Source organism: Camellia sinensis, chromosome 12 (genome assembly GCF_055761805.1).
Source record: "Camellia sinensis isolate YWXY chromosome 12, ASM5576180v1, whole genome shotgun sequence".
In the NCBI taxonomy this organism is placed as follows: domain Eukaryota; kingdom Viridiplantae; phylum Streptophyta; class Magnoliopsida; order Ericales; family Theaceae; genus Camellia; species Camellia sinensis.
In genome coordinates this window covers 1,952,933-1,970,183 of record NC_138972.1, presented here as the reverse complement: position 1 = coordinate 1,970,183, position 17,251 = coordinate 1,952,933, and the positions used below count along the sequence as shown (strand labels likewise).

General features: G+C 43.9%; 1 protein-coding gene across 6 annotated transcripts in view; it reads right to left on the bottom strand.

Annotated features, from left to right (window-relative positions):
• Positions 1-16,405, bottom strand: part of LOC114296893 (uncharacterized) — an 89,263-nt gene extending 72,858 nt beyond the window's left edge. For 3 of the 6 annotated variants that reach the window (XM_082898066.1, XM_082898068.1, XM_082898071.1), the window contains exons 1-6: positions 16,120-16,397; positions 13,244-13,350; positions 13,091-13,141; positions 11,821-11,872; positions 10,566-10,624; positions 8,516-8,561 (exon numbers count right to left, since the gene is read on the bottom strand). In XM_082898066.1, coding sequence (XP_082754192.1) covers positions 8,516-8,561; positions 10,566-10,624; positions 11,821-11,872; positions 13,091-13,141; positions 13,244-13,312 — 277 coding nt within the window. In that variant the 5' untranslated portion in view covers positions 13,313-13,350; positions 16,120-16,397. Of the gene's footprint in view, positions 1-6,971; positions 7,323-8,515; positions 8,562-10,565; positions 10,625-11,820; positions 11,873-13,090; positions 13,142-13,243; positions 13,371-16,119 lie in introns of those variants that run through there. The other 3 variants (XM_082898070.1, XM_082898069.1, XM_082898067.1) reach the window with 3 other exon arrangements.
• Between the last annotated feature and the right edge of the window lie 846 nt (positions 16,406-17,251).

Here is a 17,251-nt window from a genome sequence, read left to right as displayed (position 1 = left end):
TCAGTATGGCAGGAGGAAACATCAACCATGCTCAATGAGTCATAATGGGATTTTTTTAAAAAGTAATAGTTTTTTGCCAAAACTTTCAATATGAAAGTTGTAGGAAATAATTTAAGACACCATAAAAAAAATTGAAAAAAAATATTTGGCCACCGGAAATATTTTATTTTAATTCATTTCGATTTTAATACTTAAAAATATTAAAAATTAATAAAAATAGTCAAAAATTATGGAAAAATTCCAATAATTAAAGGATAAAGCACTAGTAATTATTGAAATTATTAAATTGTTTTTGTAATTTTTTTTATTTTATTTTGATTTTTTTGGCCCAAATAAAGGCTTAAAAAATTCGAAAAACTCAAGAAAAATTGCCAAAAAATAGGGCGTGACATTTAAAAGTAATTGTAGTGCATTTTTAATTGTGTGGCATGGTTTAGGTATGAATACAAAAGAATCATGTTCAAAAAGAGCGGTCAAGGCAGTGGCATGCCATGGCCTTGGCCTTGGCCTTGGCCTTTGCCCGTGGCCTTCGCCCGTGGCCTTCGCCCGTGGCCTTCGCCTTGGCCATGGCCGTCCACGAGGACTTGGCCTTGCCCGCGACCTTACACGCTGCCTTGGCCTTGGCATGGCATGCTCATCGAGGCCGTGGCATGCCATGCAGCTAGCCAAGGCCGTGGCGTGACATGCCGACCAAGGCATTTGCATGGCATGCTTGCGAAGGCCACGGCATGGCATGGCATGCTTGCGAAGGCCACGGCAGTGCATACTGCTGGCCAAGCCCGTGGCACCGACGTGCTACAGGCCAAAGCCTTGGCATGGCATGCCGGCCGGGGCATTGGCATGGCATGCTGGCCGAGGCCGTGGCAAGGCAAGCCAGCCTATGCCGTGGCATGGCATGGCATGCTCGCCTAGCCCGTGGCATGCCATGCTGCTGGCCAAGGCTTTGGCATGGCATGCTGGCGCAAGGCATTGGCCTTGGCATGGCATGCGTGGCAAGGTCGTGGCATGCTGGGCAATGCCTTGGGATGGCATGCCGGCCTCGGCGGTGGCAGGGCATGCCGGTCTCACCCTGCTAGGCAACGCTGTGGCGTGGCATACCAGCCAAGGCGGTGCCACGGCATACTGGCCAAGGACGTGCCAGGGCCAAAGCCGTGGCATGGCATGCAGGGCAACACCGTGGCTTGGCATGCCATCCTTAGCATGTTGGGCATCACCGCGGCAAGGCATGCTGGCCAACACTGTGGCACGGCGTGCCGGACAAGGTAGTGCCATGTCATGGCAGGCTTACCAACACGGTGCCATGGCATGGCAGGCCGGGCAACGCCGTGGCATGGCATGCCCGCCTTGGCATGCTGGGCAACGTCGTGGCTTGCCATGTCGGCCACGGCCGTGGAATGCTGGGCAACACAATGGCATGACATGCTGGCCAAGGCAGTGGCATGGCATGTTGGCCAAGGCTAAGGCATGGCACGCTGGGCAACGATGTGGCATGGCATGCTACCCAAGGCGGCCGCAAGGCATGCGGGCCGAGGCCGTGGCATGGCGTGACTGCCAAGTGGCACGGCATGGCATGCTAGCCAGGGCTAAGGCATAGCAGGCTGGCCAAGGCAGTGGCATGGCATGCTGGCCGTAGCGATGGCATGGCATGCTGGCTAAGGCAGTGGCATGGCATGCTGGCCAAGGCTAGGGCACGACACGCTGGGTGAAGTTGTGGCATGGCATGCTGGGCAACGCCGTGGCAAGGCATGCGGGCCGAGGCCGTGGTATGGTATGCCCGCCTTGGCATGCTGGGCAACGCCATGGCTTGCCATGCCGGCCACGGCCAAGGCTTGGCATGTTGGCCAACGCTGTGGCATGGCATGCTGGCCAAGGCTAAGGCATGGCACGCTGGGCAACGCTGTGGCATGGCATGCTGGGCAAGGCTATGTCATGGCACGCTGGGCAACACTGTGGCATGGCATGCTGGGCAACACTGTGGCATGGCATTCTGGGCAACATCGTGGCCAGGCATGCGGACCGAGGGCGTGGCAAGGCATGCGGGCCGAGGCCGTGGCATGGCATTCCGGCCTTGGCATGCTAGGCAACGCGGTGGCATGGCATGCGGGCCGTGGCATGGCATGCGGGCCGAGGCCGTGGCATGGCATGTTGGCCAAGGCTAAGGCATGGCACGCTGGGCAACACTATGCCATGGCATGCTGGGCAACACCGTGGCAAGGCATGCGGGCTGAGGCCGTGGCATGGTATACTGGCTGAGGCCGTGGCATGGCATTCCGGCCTTGGCATACTGGGCAACACTGTGGCATGGCATGTTGGCCAAGGCTAAAGCATGGCACGCTGGGCAACGCTGTAGCATGGCATGTTGGGCAACGCCGTGGCAAGGCATGCGAGCCAAGGCCGTGACAAGGCATTCCGGCCTTGGCATGCTGGGCAACGCTGTGGCATGCCATGCTGGGCAACGTTGTGGCATGCCATGCTGGGCAACACCGTGGTAAGGCATGCAGGCCGAGGCCGTGGCCGTGGCATGGCATGCTGGCCAAGGCTGTGGCAAGGCTAGCGGGCTGATGCCGTGGCATGGCATTCCGGCCTGGGCATGCTGGGCAACGCTGTGGCATGGCATGCAGGCCGAGGCCGTGGCTTGGCATATTGGCCAAAGCTAAGGCCTGGCACGCTGGGCAACGCTGTGGCATGGCATGCTGGGCAACGCCGTGCCATGGCATGGCATGTTGGCCAAGGCTAAGGCATGACACGCTGGGCAACGCTGTGGCATGGCATGCTGGGCAACGCCGTGCCATGGCATGCAGGCCGAGGCCGTGGCATGGCATTTCGGCCTTGGCATGCTGGGCAAGGCAGTGGCATGCCATGCGAGCCGAGGCCGTGGCATGGCATGTTGGCCAAGGCTAAGGCATGGCACGCTAGGCAACGCTGTGGCTTGGCATGCTAGGCAACGTCGTGGCAAGGCATGCGGGCCGATGCCGTGGCATGGCATACTGGCCAAGGACATGGTATGGCATGTGGGCCGAGGCTGAGGCATGGCATTCCGGCCTTGGCATGCTGGGCAACGCTGTGGCATGCCATGCAAGCTGAGGCCGTGGCATGGCAAGTTGGCCAAGGCAAAGGCATGGCATGCTAGGCAACGGCGTGGCAAGGCATGCTGGGCAACGCTGTGGCTTGCCATGCGGGCCGAGGCCGTGGCGTGGCACGTTGGCCAAGGCTAAGGCATGGCACGCTGGGCAACGCTGTGGCATGGCATGCTGAGCAACGCCATGGCAAGACATGCGGGCCGAGGCCGTGCCATAGCATGCGGGCCGAGGTCGTGCCATGGCATGCGGTCCAAGGCCGTGACATGGAATTCCGACCTTGGCATGCTGGGCAGGGCTGTGGTAAGCCATGCTAGCCGTGGCGAGGGCATGACATGCTGGCCAAGGCTAAGGCATGGCACTCCGGGCAACGCCATGGCATGGCATACTGGGCAACGCCGTGGCAAGGCATGCGGGCCGAGGCCGTGGCATGGCATGCGGGCCGAGGCCATGGCATGGCACGCTGGGCAACGTTGTGGCATGGCATGTTGGGCAACGTCGTGGCATGACATGCGGGCCGAGGCCGTGGCATGGAATTCCGACCTTAGCATGCTAGGCAACGTTGTGGCATGGCATGCGTACCGAGGCCGTGGCATGGCATTCCGACCTTGGCATGCTGGGCAACGCCGTAGCATGCCATGCAGTCCGAGGCCGTGGCATGGCATGTTGGCCAAAGCTAAGGCATGGCAACTGGGCAACGCTGTGGCATGGCATGCCGGGCAACGCCGTAGCAGGGATGCAGGCCGACATCGTGGCAAGGCATGCAGGCCGAGGGCATAGCATGGCATGTTGGCCGAGGCTGTGGCATGGCATGCGGGCCGAGGCAGAGGCGTGGCATGCGGGCCGAGGCCGTGGCATGGCATACCTGCCGTGGCTTGGCATGCCGGCCACGACCGTGGCATGGGCATGCCCGCCTTGGCATGCTGGCCAACGCTTTGGCATGGCATGCTGGCCGACGCTTTGGCATGGCATGCTGGCCGAGGCGGTGGCATGGCATGCTGGCCGAGGCTAAGGCATGGCAGGCCGACCAAGGCAGTGGCATGGCATGCTGGCCGTGGCAGTGGCATGACATGCTGGCCAAGGCTAAGGCATGGCACTCCGGGCAACACCGTGACATGGCATACTGCGCAACGCTGAGGCAAGGCATGCGGGCCGAGGGCGTGGCGTGGCGTGGCGTGGCGTGGCATGGCATGCCAGCCGAGGCCGTGGCATGGCATGGCATGCCCGCCGAGGCCTTGGCATGCTGGGCAACGCCATGGCTTGGCATGCCGGCCACGGCCGTGGTATGGGCGTGCCCGCCATGGCATGTTGGCGAACGCTTTAGTATAGCATACTGGTCGAGGCGGTGGCATGGCATGCTGGCCCAAGCTAAGGCATGGCATGCCGGCCAAAGCAGTGGCATGACATGTTGACCGTGGCGGTGGCATGACATGCTGGCCAAGGTTAAGGCATGGCACTCCAGGCAACGCCATGGCATGACATACTGGGCAACGCTGTGGCAAGGCATGCGGGCCAAGGCCGTGGCATGACACGCTGGCCCACGCAGCTGCTTGGCACGCTGGACAAGGCAGTGGCATGACAAGCTGGCCAAGGCCTTCCCCTGACATGCTTGGCAACGCTTTGGCAAGGCATGCTGGCCAAGGCAGTGGCATGGCATGCTGGGCAAGGCGGTGGCATGGCATGCAGGTCATTGTCGTGGCATGCTGGGCAACCCACTGCTCGAGATGGGAATTGTACTTCAAGGCGGCCCGCGCAGCTCGTCCGCCACGCGGGCTTCACAAACGACACGTGCCTTTCGAGGGCCAGACGGCCCCTACTGCGGGTCGGCAAGCGAGCGGCAGGTGCATGCATCGCTTCTAGCCTGGATTCTGACTTAGAGGCGTTCAGTCATAATCCAGCGCACTGTAGCTTCGCGCCACTGGTTTTTCAACCAAGCGCGATGACCAATTGTGCAAATCAACGATTTCCCTCGTACTAGGTTGAATTACTATTGCGACACTGTCATCAGAAGGATAAAACTAACCTGTCTCACGACGGTCTAAACCCAGCTCACGTTCCCTATTGGTGGGTGAACAATCCAACACTTGGTGAATTCTGCTTCACAATGATAGGAAGTGCCAACATCGAAGCATCAAAAAGCAACGCCTAAACCCCAAACCCTAACCCCCTACACCCCTAATTCTAAACCCTAAACCCTAAACTCTAAACCCTAACCCTAAATCCTAAACACTAAACCCCTAAACCCTAAACCCTAATCACGAATCCCTAGACCCTAGACCTTAAAACCCAAAACCCTAACCCTAAACACTAACCCCTAACCCCTAACCCCTAACCCTAGACCCTAGACCAAAAACCCAAAACCCCCAAACCCTCAACCCCTAACCCTAGACCCTAGACCCTAGACCCTAGACCTTAAACCCTAAACCCTAAACCCAAAACCATAAACCCCAAAACCTAACCCCTAAACTCCTAACCCAAAACCCAAAACCATAAACCCCAAACACTAACCCCTAAATCCTAAACCCCTAACCCTAAACCCAAAACCATAAACCCCAACCCTAAATCCCCAAACCCTAAGTCCAAAACCCCAAAACCCCAAAATCCTAAACCCAAAACCCTGAACCCCTAAAGCCAAAACCCTAAACCCTAAACTCGAAACCCTAAACCGCAAACCCCAAACCCCAAACCGTAAACCCTAAACCCCAAACCCTAAACCTAAACACCCTAAACCCTAAAAACCCTAAATCCTAAAAACCCTCAAAACCCTATACCCTTAAAACCCTTAAACTCTAAACTCTAAACCCTCAAAACCCTAAAACCCTAGACCCCTAAACCCCCCCCAACGCCAAACCCCAAACCCCAAACCCCAAAACCCTAAACCCTAACCCTAACCCTAACCCACAAAAACCCCTAACCCTAAACCCTAAACCCTATAACCCTACAACCCCAACCCCCAACCCCAAACCAAAACCCCAAAGCCAAAACCCTAAAACCGAAACTCAAAACTCCAAACCGCAAACCCTAAACCCTAAATCGTAAACCCTAAACCCTAAAACCCTAAACCCTAACCCTAAACCCAAAAAGCCCTAAATCCTAAAAACCCTCAGTCCTAAAAACCCTAAATCCTAAAAACCCTAAAACCCTTAACCTCTAAACCCTAAAGCCCTAAAACCCCTAAATCCCTAACCCCTAAACCCCTAATCCTAAACCGTAAACCGAAAACCCAAAAACCCTAAACCCAAAACTCCAAACCCCAAACCCCAAACCGAAACCCCCAACCCCCAACCCAAACCCCTTAAACCCTAAACCCTAATTTAATTAAACCCCAAACCCCCTAAACCCTAAATAAAACATTCTCGTCTCTATAGGGGCATGGTTTATTTATCCTCTATATGGTTCTTACATATAGAGAACCATCCCTAGCTCTGCTACATACATAATACATAAGAACCATGCCCAAACACCCTAAACCCTAAAAACCCTCAATCCTCAAAACCCTCAAAACCCTATATCCTAAGAACCCTAAAAACCCTAAACCCTAAAAATCCTAAAAACCCTTAACCCTAAAACCCTAGGCCCTAAATCCCTAAACCCCAAACCCCCTAAACCCTAACCCCTAAATCCTAAACCCTAGCCCCTCAACCCTAACCCCTAACCCCTAACCCCAAAACCCAAAACCCAAACCCCTAACCCTAAAAACCCAAACCCTAAACCCTACAACCCCAAACCCCAACCGCAAACCGAAACCCCAAACCCCTTAAACCCTAATCCCTAAACCCTAATTTAATTAAACCCCTAAACCCTAAACCCTAAACCCGAAATCCTAAAACCTAAACCCTAAATAAAACATTCTCGTCTCTATAGGGGCATGGTTTATTTATCCTCTATATGATTCTTACATATAGAGAACCATCGCTAGCTCTGCTACATACATAATACATAAGAACCAATGCCTGTAGCTGGAACATATTAGAGGGCCTAAGGAGCACAGCCATGCATTTTATTGCACAAGCTTCTTGTGAGGCTACCCACAAAGCATAGAGAATGGCTCAGGCCCGTGGTCCACAATGGACATCACCAGAGTGCTCTGCTACTTATTCAACTATAGAGAGAATTATTGAGGAGAGGAATTTCTGGATTTGTGAATCTAATCATCCAGTGAGGTTGGAGATGGCAATGACGGAGACGAGAATGCTGAATGATAAGATGAAGATGCAAGTTAGGCAAGTGCTGGAACAGCACCACCTGCAAAATGCCTATCCCATGCACAAACACATTAGGTTTAAATCAACTTTACAAAATGAAATTTATTTATCAAAAAAAATAAAGACAGATGCTTCACATAATGAAACAATCATATTCTATATATACACACAAAATCGCATGTCCAAAAAGCATCCCTATCTGCAGCGGAGAGCCATAACTCACTATTTCTCAATATCCATGATGGACCAACATTGGGGATCAGAAAATTGTAGTTCTCAACACAGACATAACTTCACAGTATCTGCAAAAATAAATTCCACCTAGTTTTCCAATAATGCCCCAGAGCAAACTACATGATTTAGGTATGCTCTTCCCTCCCAGACACAGCCTACCGTGACCAAAATGAGAACCTATCTTATACCCCCAAAATGAGAATCGGACAATGATAAGCTCACTCCAGGCCAAGTTAATGCATACCCAAACAGCTCCGCAAAATATAAGGACACATCATATCTCAACTTCTCCCCCTTGTCCACACCAAAAAAAAATATATATATGTTGTTCTCAAATACCAAATGAGACACCAACATGAGTTCTCAAAAGAAAAAAGCATTTTTGAGACTAAACTTCCCAATGACCTTCCTCATCCAAATAGCCAAAACAAAACTATGGCCACAAGTTTATATAGACTACCCACAAGGTTGATAGGTCTATAATCCTAAATGTCCCACGCACCCACGTTCATGAGCACTACAACAATGAAAGAGGCCTTCAAAATCTTCTCAAACACTCCTAATTCATGAAAATGCCAGAAACTACCATAATATCTCCATGTACCACACTCCAATAGTGATAGGGGGAAACAAAAGCGATAACCACTTCTCTATAAAAACCCAATTTTGGCATGTTCACAACGCATTTGTGGGACAATACATAAATTTACATTCATCTATCTTACTCTTAAGATGTGTTATCCTGGGTTATTAGTTTATAATGTGGCAATTCTAAAATATACAGGACAAGATACTCTACATAATACATAAAATGTACCACAAACTGATAAAAGATTCATATAAAACCTGTGCTAGATTATGAATGTATATTTCATCTATGAGGAATTCATTTCTATGTAGTTTTAGTTTCTCTAACAACATTAATGAAGGTAATAAAACAATTCATAAAACCGAATAGAAATACATCTGAAAATAATTTTTTATGGAGAAAACTCTAACCTGTCAACCCTGCACAAGCTGAAGAGAAGACTATCACAGGTGGAGCCTGCACCCAGTGAAAGAAACGGCAACAAAGTCACCAACAAAAAAAGGTACAAAATATGAATCCACAGTCCCCGTGTCTGTACCCAATGCCATCTCTCACACATTACAAAAACCCACACTTATGAGAGAGAGGGTTATGGATATAACCATTAAGACTAGATGTTTTTATGAAGACGAAAAAAATAAATAAATAAATAAATAATAAAAAATAAAATAACAAAACTATTAGTTCCATGTATGACTTCATCAAGCATTGCCACACAATGCGAATAACATAAGATTTTTAACCTAATGAATTTTATTGAGCTCAACTTCCTATGTTTCTAAAAGTGTGCAACACAGTTAATCTACCTTGCATCATTTCTTATATTACTTCACTTCACCCAGAGGTGCATACTGGACAAGATATTTAAATATTTGAAGATATGTTATGATAGCATTGCCAAGATAGGCTTACCTAGATCATAGAGTAGAATATGTGGTAATTGGGCAAGTAGATAAATGAAACATACTATTAAGCCAGTGTCAGAAATTTTGGGGTAGTGAAGGAGGAGGTGGGGGAAGCATCACCCGAAACAAGCAATCTTGCAATTGGGGTAGACAATGTTGGACTTCGTGGAAGAGGATAGAGATCATGAGAAATCTTAAAACTCTTGAGGAGAAAGATATAATCTAAAATATTTTTGAAAAAAAAGGAAGACCCACACCCAAAACAAAAATGAAGAAATAAAATCAATTATAAAAGAACATTTAATAAGCTCAACACCACAAGTACTGACATGTTGGTGAAGAGACAATATCCCAACACAGTTGTCAAATCAAGAATTGAATCATGAATCAAAATTACATTTTTCCGAATCACGAATCATAATTATTTGGTTATAATTTCTAAAATACATTAAAAAATATTTAAACAATTAGATATTAAAGATATATTATAAATATGAAAATTTTAGACATAAATCAATGAAAAGTTTGTTTTGAATGATGATCACATGATGCAATAGGCAATAACATGCTTGCCTCTAAGTGATGTAGGTTCAAGGATCAATATAATCTATGATCCTATATTTCATTTTTTTATTATGCATTACAATTAATGACAATCCATAAATGCATGTGCTGTTATGAATCAATGGAGACAAGAATCCATGGTCCGTCAAAAAAGAAAGATAAAAAATTCAAAATTTCAAATCACAATAGTGAGATAAATTTAATAGAATATAGTTGGTTTCTTTTTTATATAGGGTATATATAGACTTCAGTTTTGGTGCAAAACACAAATGCTAGAATTGAAACTCGTGTTAAAAAGAGACCTTTCAAAAAAATGAGAAGAAAAAAAAAAGAACTCTTCAATTCATCGAAGAGGCAAACGCCAATAGTAAAATTTTACAACTCAAGTAATCCAAATACTCATCTAAAATGGTCCAAACTACTCAAATCACCACTTTTTATAACCTCTTGCTTGATGCCTCCCAAATATTTCTTGTGCAAGTAGAAACACGTGGATAAAGTTGAACCAATTGATTGGTATTGGTGTATCAAACTAAATCGTGTAATACGTATCATGAATCATACAATTACGATGCAATTTATGCTTATTGTCGATTCACCCTTAGATACAAATCGGTTGTTTAGTGTATCAAACCAAATCGTGTGACACGTGTCTTTAGGTCTCTGTTACAACAATATCTGACAAGCATAAATAACAACATGGGTTATGAATACGACACGATATGGACAACCGTAAGTGTGTCAAACACATGTCGACGCTTGCCCTTTAGGTGCTAGCATCCAAACTGAATTGGACACTAATATGGAATGCTAAGAGCTTCCGTGCTACCTAGAGCAAGATTGTAGATGCGGCATCTTTACAAATTCTAACCACACAATAAATTCTTCTATACAAATTGAATGACATGCTTAAGCTATACAAGGAACTAAAATTGCAAGTAAAAATCAAAGCTCAAGCAAATGGGGAATCGAAACGGAAGTTGACACTTACACCGATGAGGAAATGCAACCAGATAGGTCCTTTAACCCACCTCTGAACGATTGGCATCACTGTAGAGGTAATTCAATAAAATAAATAACAAAATACATGGAGGGAAAGAAGCCAATTGTAAAAAAAGTGTATGTACTCTTTGTCAAAAGTTTATCACTAACAATAACAATTTCAGTGATTGAGAAAATCAACATATGGTATTGCTCAGGAAAGTAATTTCAGAGTGCTATATTATGCAAAGAGGAAAAAAAGAGAAGAAAAAGAAGATTAGCAGGAACAATGGAACAGGAATTATATCATTAGAATACCATTTGTTTACTGAAGTATCAAAGCCACAAGTAGATTATGGTTAATGCAAAACTTTCTATTATTGTGTCATGCCACATTAAAATACCATCAGTTTACAACATTGAACGCTACACTTTTTCTTGTACTAAGTGTTGTAATAAAAAAATTGTTTTAGTGCCTACTTCATTCTAATTTAAACCTAGAAGCATAAGATATGATACAAAAAATATATATATAAATGCAACTATAATACTTTAGCAAATGCATCTTTGTTCCTGGAAAAATCGAGACGAAGTTCAAGGTTTGAACCTTAAGAAAAGTAATGAATACAAGAATGAAGAAGTCAAATCTAACAAAAAAGTACATTGTCTTCTTTGAAAGCAAACTAGGTGTTAGTTCCACAATTTGTATAGCTAATTCAACTGCCAACAAGCATTAACTATATCACCAGTGGGTGCTTATGGCTCCGATGTGTATTTGTGTGCTTTGCCTATTCTATTTGACTATAAGGGTACTTGCACGTTTTAGGCTAGGCATGTGCGTATCTCCCCGAAGATGTGTACCCACTGGGGAGGTGTAATGAAAGTAATTGTAATATCTCTTTTTGTGGTAATAACATCACACGCACGCACGCTTGCACGCACACACACAAAAGTCAACGTGCATTGACATACTAATCTTTTAAGATCTTAAATTTCATGCTTTTACTAAGTTAAACCATTTTGAAACCATTGGTTTACAACAAAATAACTGGGACCATAAGTCATACAATGACAACAATACCTACATCAAATAACATATAGAGTACCAATATAAGGAACCCAATGAAATATGTTGTAACTCATGCACAACTAATAACATATTACTATGAACTAAAAGCTGAAGGAATGACATAACTATTTCAAGGTCATAGAACAGACTGAAAAGTTGAGGAACACGAGTAGAAAATAAGGATAAAATGACATACCATGGTTGAATCCATAGAATGCACTTGTTGTACAACCAACGGCAGAACCAATCTACATGAAAAGGAATAGTAAAGACATAACAAAAGAAAGAAGAAAGTAAACATGAAGGCAAAATAAAGGGATAAAATAGTTAGGATCGTAACACACCACCACACTCCACAACTGACATACATGACAGCCCACTCTATTGACACTTAATTAACAGTAGCCATTTTCCTTTCCCTTTTATAGACTTACTCACTTTTCAATATTCAACACAATAGTACTATACCTACACACAATAATAAGATGTTTTAATCTGGCCCATACGTTACTCCCTCCGCAGCACAGACCATAAAGCAATGGCCATTCAATCCCGTACTCACATAGGTTGTGTCTAATCTCATACTCCACATGGTGACTAGTTCTAATACCGAATGATACAAACCCTTAGGTAAAACTCACCCTTGAAAACCAACTTGCAATAAGAGGATGTCTGAGAGCATATACTCACATGGCCAACCTCATTGTTAACTGACTTAGAATAACTTTAGGATTGTAACATAAGACGAACAAAAGTAAAATTTTGAAGAATATTTAGTGAAATATTATCAAATCACATCTCAATAACCCAACAAACTAATTAAATATGCAAAGTTCAAGAAAATTGCACTAAATTAAGCAAATATAGAATTTTCTCCACACACACACACAAACAAACATTAGCCCATATGTGTGTGTGTGCGCGCCTTTATCATCTATACTATATTATCTAAATTATTATTATTAAATTGCAAAGTGAATACCCAATTTGGTGTGAACACTTTATTGGAGTTGTGTAACACTTTTTTTGTTTCCAACAAAAAAAAACATGGCACATATTGAGAGACATACACTTTCCTAAATGGGTAAATATATAAAATCCTCAATTCACTCCAAAACTCCACCTTCAACAGATAACTCCCTTAGAATTTCCAATGTTCCTCAACCATGTTGCAAAAATCTCACGATTAACACAAACTCTATATTCATACATATTGAAACAATTTCTACGACGAAGAATTCTCCGGAGGTGGAATAGAAAAAAGGATAAATTGAAGATTTTGGTCCAAATTCCCATTCACTTGGAAATTTAAGTGAATCTAAAGACAGGTTCACTATTTGTTACTTTTACTTTGGTTTGATTTAGAATTCAAAAATTGATTTAAGTAGGTGATGATATGCACATGATGCATCAAGTGCAAGCAATGGCAAGTAATGAAATATAAGATGGGTTAAGAAAATAATTACCATAGAAAAGCTATCCCTAATGAGGGGAGGAAGAGTCCAGTCACTTGCTTCCTGCAGTTAAATAGAAGATGCACCAGATTTCACAAAATAATTATAATTATAATAATAGAAAGAAAGAGGGGCGTAAAAGCTTAGCTCAGCCTCAGTGGTTACCATCTCCTTTGCGAGAGGACCTGCACAGTATGGACATCTCACACTTCTTCTAGGCTTTGAATCCCCCATCACACCACACCCTCTCCACTCTTCTCTCTCTCTCTCCCCTGTATAAATAAAAACATACCTAGCAAAACAATTCAGGTTTGGGTACCTAATTCAGGTTTATAATCTGTCGGTGCAACGGTCAATGCATTTGATGTAAAAAAATATTTGAGTTTTACGTTGCTTTTTTTTTTATCAATCTAATTTTGAAAATAGATTTTGAAAACCAACCAAACACAAAAATAAGAAAGTGGTAGTAGTGTCTGCATTCATTTGTTTTTTAGATTGGAAAAGTGGTATCCATTAGTATATACATAGAGAGAAACAAAGAAATATAGCAGGGTAGCAATATTGCTGCCCCCAACCCATATAAATAAATAAATATAATATTAAATATATAAATATATATCCAAAATAAACGAGTTTGACAAATCAACTGAGAGGTGAAAGCAGCAGAGAATACACAAAATAGTAAAAAAGAAAAAAAAATTGATAAAACATGTTACAGACCTCAAATGTGACGTGTCTATAATTGCAAGTAGTGGTGCTCACGGTTTGGGTTGGGTTGGGTTGGGTTGGGTGACATCCATTCGCCATCTATCCAAAAGTAGGCGGATTGAAAAAAAATCAATTTGCATCCATCCGCTAAGTTGGCGAATGCAGATTGAGCGGGCCATGGATTGGTGGATGAAAGCGATCGGTTTGACGGTTTGGACTTTACAAACTTTGAGCATTTTTCCAACTTATAGTTCATTACTGTATATGTTTTTTTGGGCAAGATTTCTAATATTCAAGTTCATGCCAAATATGACCGTCTTTTTGGGGGATGGATCAGGTTCATGCCAAATATGCCTGTGTGTTTCTTTGGACTAGATCTCTAATATTCATATAACTGCTCTATCATCCTTCTGAGTTCATGCCAAGTAAACTATCATTGTAGGTTCTAAGCCAGGGTTATGAATTAAGAAATTAGATAAGAAATGGAGAATGGAATGACACATGGGCACATTTGTCATGTAGTTGAAATGGGCTATGAATTGATTTATGTGAAATAAACATTTATCAAATGTTAATGTCTTAGTTATTGCTCATATTATGTTTAGCATATCTCTACTGGGCGTTGGGTCACCCTATATGGGACATCATTTTCAAGTACAGGTTTAGGGTTTGGGGTTTTGGGTTTTGGGTTTTGGGTTTGGGGTTTGGATTTTGGGGTTTGGGGTTTAGGGGTTTGGGGTTTTGGGGTTTTGGGTTTCGCCGTTGTACAGTCACCACCGCCAATCGAGCTGATGTAGAGAGACAAAAGACGAGAAAGGTAGGGTTTGGTTGTTTCTCTCTCCATTGTTGATGGAGAATATAGAAGAGAGAACTAAATCACTAAAAATAATAATCATAAAAGGCATATGGGTGATTCAGGCATGCACGGTTTAGGGGTTGATTATCCGCCACCCGATCCAAGCATTCGCTCACCGACTAGAGCCGGTGGATCTATCAGGTCATCCAAATGTCTAATCACCCCTAATTCCAAGCATTAGGGGTGGGCGCGGATCGATTGTGGCCACGGAACCTCCAAACCGCCATCCGTCCGCCAGATTGGCAAATTGAAGAAAATCAATCCGCATCCGTCCACCAATCCAGCGGATGCAGATTGAGCGGATTGGCAGATGGATACAAATCGGTTTGGCAGATAGATACAAATCGGTTTGGCGGTTTAAATTTATAAATTTTTAACATAATTCAATTATGCACTTTCTAAAAAAAAAAAAAAACCTGGGCATCATTCAGGTGTGCAAAAATAACCTGGGCAAATGCAACCAATATTCAGTGATTGTCACAAAATGTCTACGAAGTGTTAATGATTCAAATGTCTATGAAGTGTTATTCATTGCATAACCAAATGTCTATGAAGTGTTATGCACTGACAACCTGGGCAACCAATATTCAGTTATATTCACTGAAGGGCTAATAACTGGACTCAATACACAAATTTTGTATGGAAGCACTGTATGAAGGACAAAAAATAGTTTCAATAAAAAAGGTTGAAAGAAAATAAACCATGAATCAATACATGAAGGACTAATAACTGGACTCAATACACAGATTTTGTATGGAAGCACTGTATGAAGGACTAAAAACAGTTTTAAAAAAAAAAGGTTGAAAGAAAATAAACCATGAATCAATACATGAAGGACTAATAACTGGACTCAATACACAGATTCTGTATGAATCTGTCAACTGATGTGAATCTTTTTATTTTCAGTTCCTAAATCATTCATTTCCGAAGCAGTTCCTAAATCATTCATTTCCAAAGCAGTTCCTAAATCAGTTTATAAACCAAATTGCTCAAATCAATTTACAAACACCAAATTGCTCAACATTAGCATATCAGTTCCTAGATTCATTTACAGAACAAAGTGAATTTTTGTTCATTGTTTGTTCATTCCAGAACAATGTACTGAACTATATTCATTCTTTACTATCTGCCTCTTACATTTTACGTTTAAGATATATTCTCAAGACACACATTAAAATGCTAATTAAAAACCCAATTAGCATCCCAAGTATTAGTAGTAGAAACAAGAAAACCCAATTCTACCAAATTTAAACAACCCACCCCAAAACATGAGCCAACTTGAAAAAAATAAAAAACAAAACAAATAAACAAACACATAAAACCATAAACAGACGAGAGTGTGGAGAGACAAGAGAAGAGAATAAGAGGAAAGAAGAAGAGAAAAACAGAAGAGGAGAAGAGAAGAAGAGGAAAGAAGAAGAGCAAAACAGAACAGGAGAAGAGAAGAAGAGGAAAGAAGAAAAAGAGCAGACAATACCTCAGTTCGTTCAGTGTAGATCATTCTCTGTTCAGTGTAGTAGATCGTCGGTCGGCTGTTTAGTGTAGACCAGAGGACGACGACGAAAAAAGTGTAGCCAATAGCCGATAGCTGATCGCCGTTTGGTAGATCGTCGTTCAGTGTAGCCGATAGCCGATCGCCGTTCAATGTAGTCGATCGCCGTTGTTCAGTGTAGTAGATCGTCGGGGGGGTTTTGGGGGCCAGAGAGAGACAGAGCGAGCGAAGACAGAGTGTGTCTGTCTGAAATGAGACTTGGGGTTAGGGCAAAATGGGCTAAGGCGGAAAAAAGAAAAATAAATCATGGTCGGGTCGGGTTTTGTTGATATAATGACGGGTTACCCACCACCCAACCCGACCTCGAAAAATCCTGAATTCTAGACCTGCATCCGCCCGTCACATGTCACGCATTCATCCGTTAGGTGTTGGGTCGGGTCAGGCGAATTTGGCGAGTCGGTGGATCTGCTGCGCAGCCCTAGTGAGGACTATTGATTGTGATAATCTAATATTTTAGTGTGTTGGCATCCTCCAAAAAATCTAAAAAGTCAAAAAGTCACTATCCTATTTAAGTCACATCATCTTATTTAAGTTACATCACCTCTCTAACACATCACTTCAAATCCAACCCAAATCCAACCCATATTTCATAAAAAGTCAAAAAGTACACTTATTTAGTCTTCCCAAACTTGGCCTATAATTGCAAGCATTTGTAAGGAATGTTAATTGTGGCAATCAAATATTTTAGTGATTGGTAGTAATGCTTAATTGCATTTTTGAAATTGCAATTTCAGTTAAAATTGTATTTTCAACTCTTTTTTTTTTAACTATCAAGGCATTGCATTAAGACTCAAAGGAACTTACATTAGAAACAATTAAGGAACTAAAAGAAACATAAGGGTATACATTCCAAAGAGGAGGGGGAGACTTGGAGGCTAGGGACTTAGCAACCCAATGAGCCACCTTGTTGGTATCACGGCGAGTCTAAGAGAAGGAGAGCTGGAGTTGAGAGGCCAAACTTCTGACATCGCAAATCACAGCATTTAGCTCCCACGAAGGGACATTTTCAGAAACACTAAGCTAAATGACTTGTTGATTGTCGCTCTCAATGGCCATA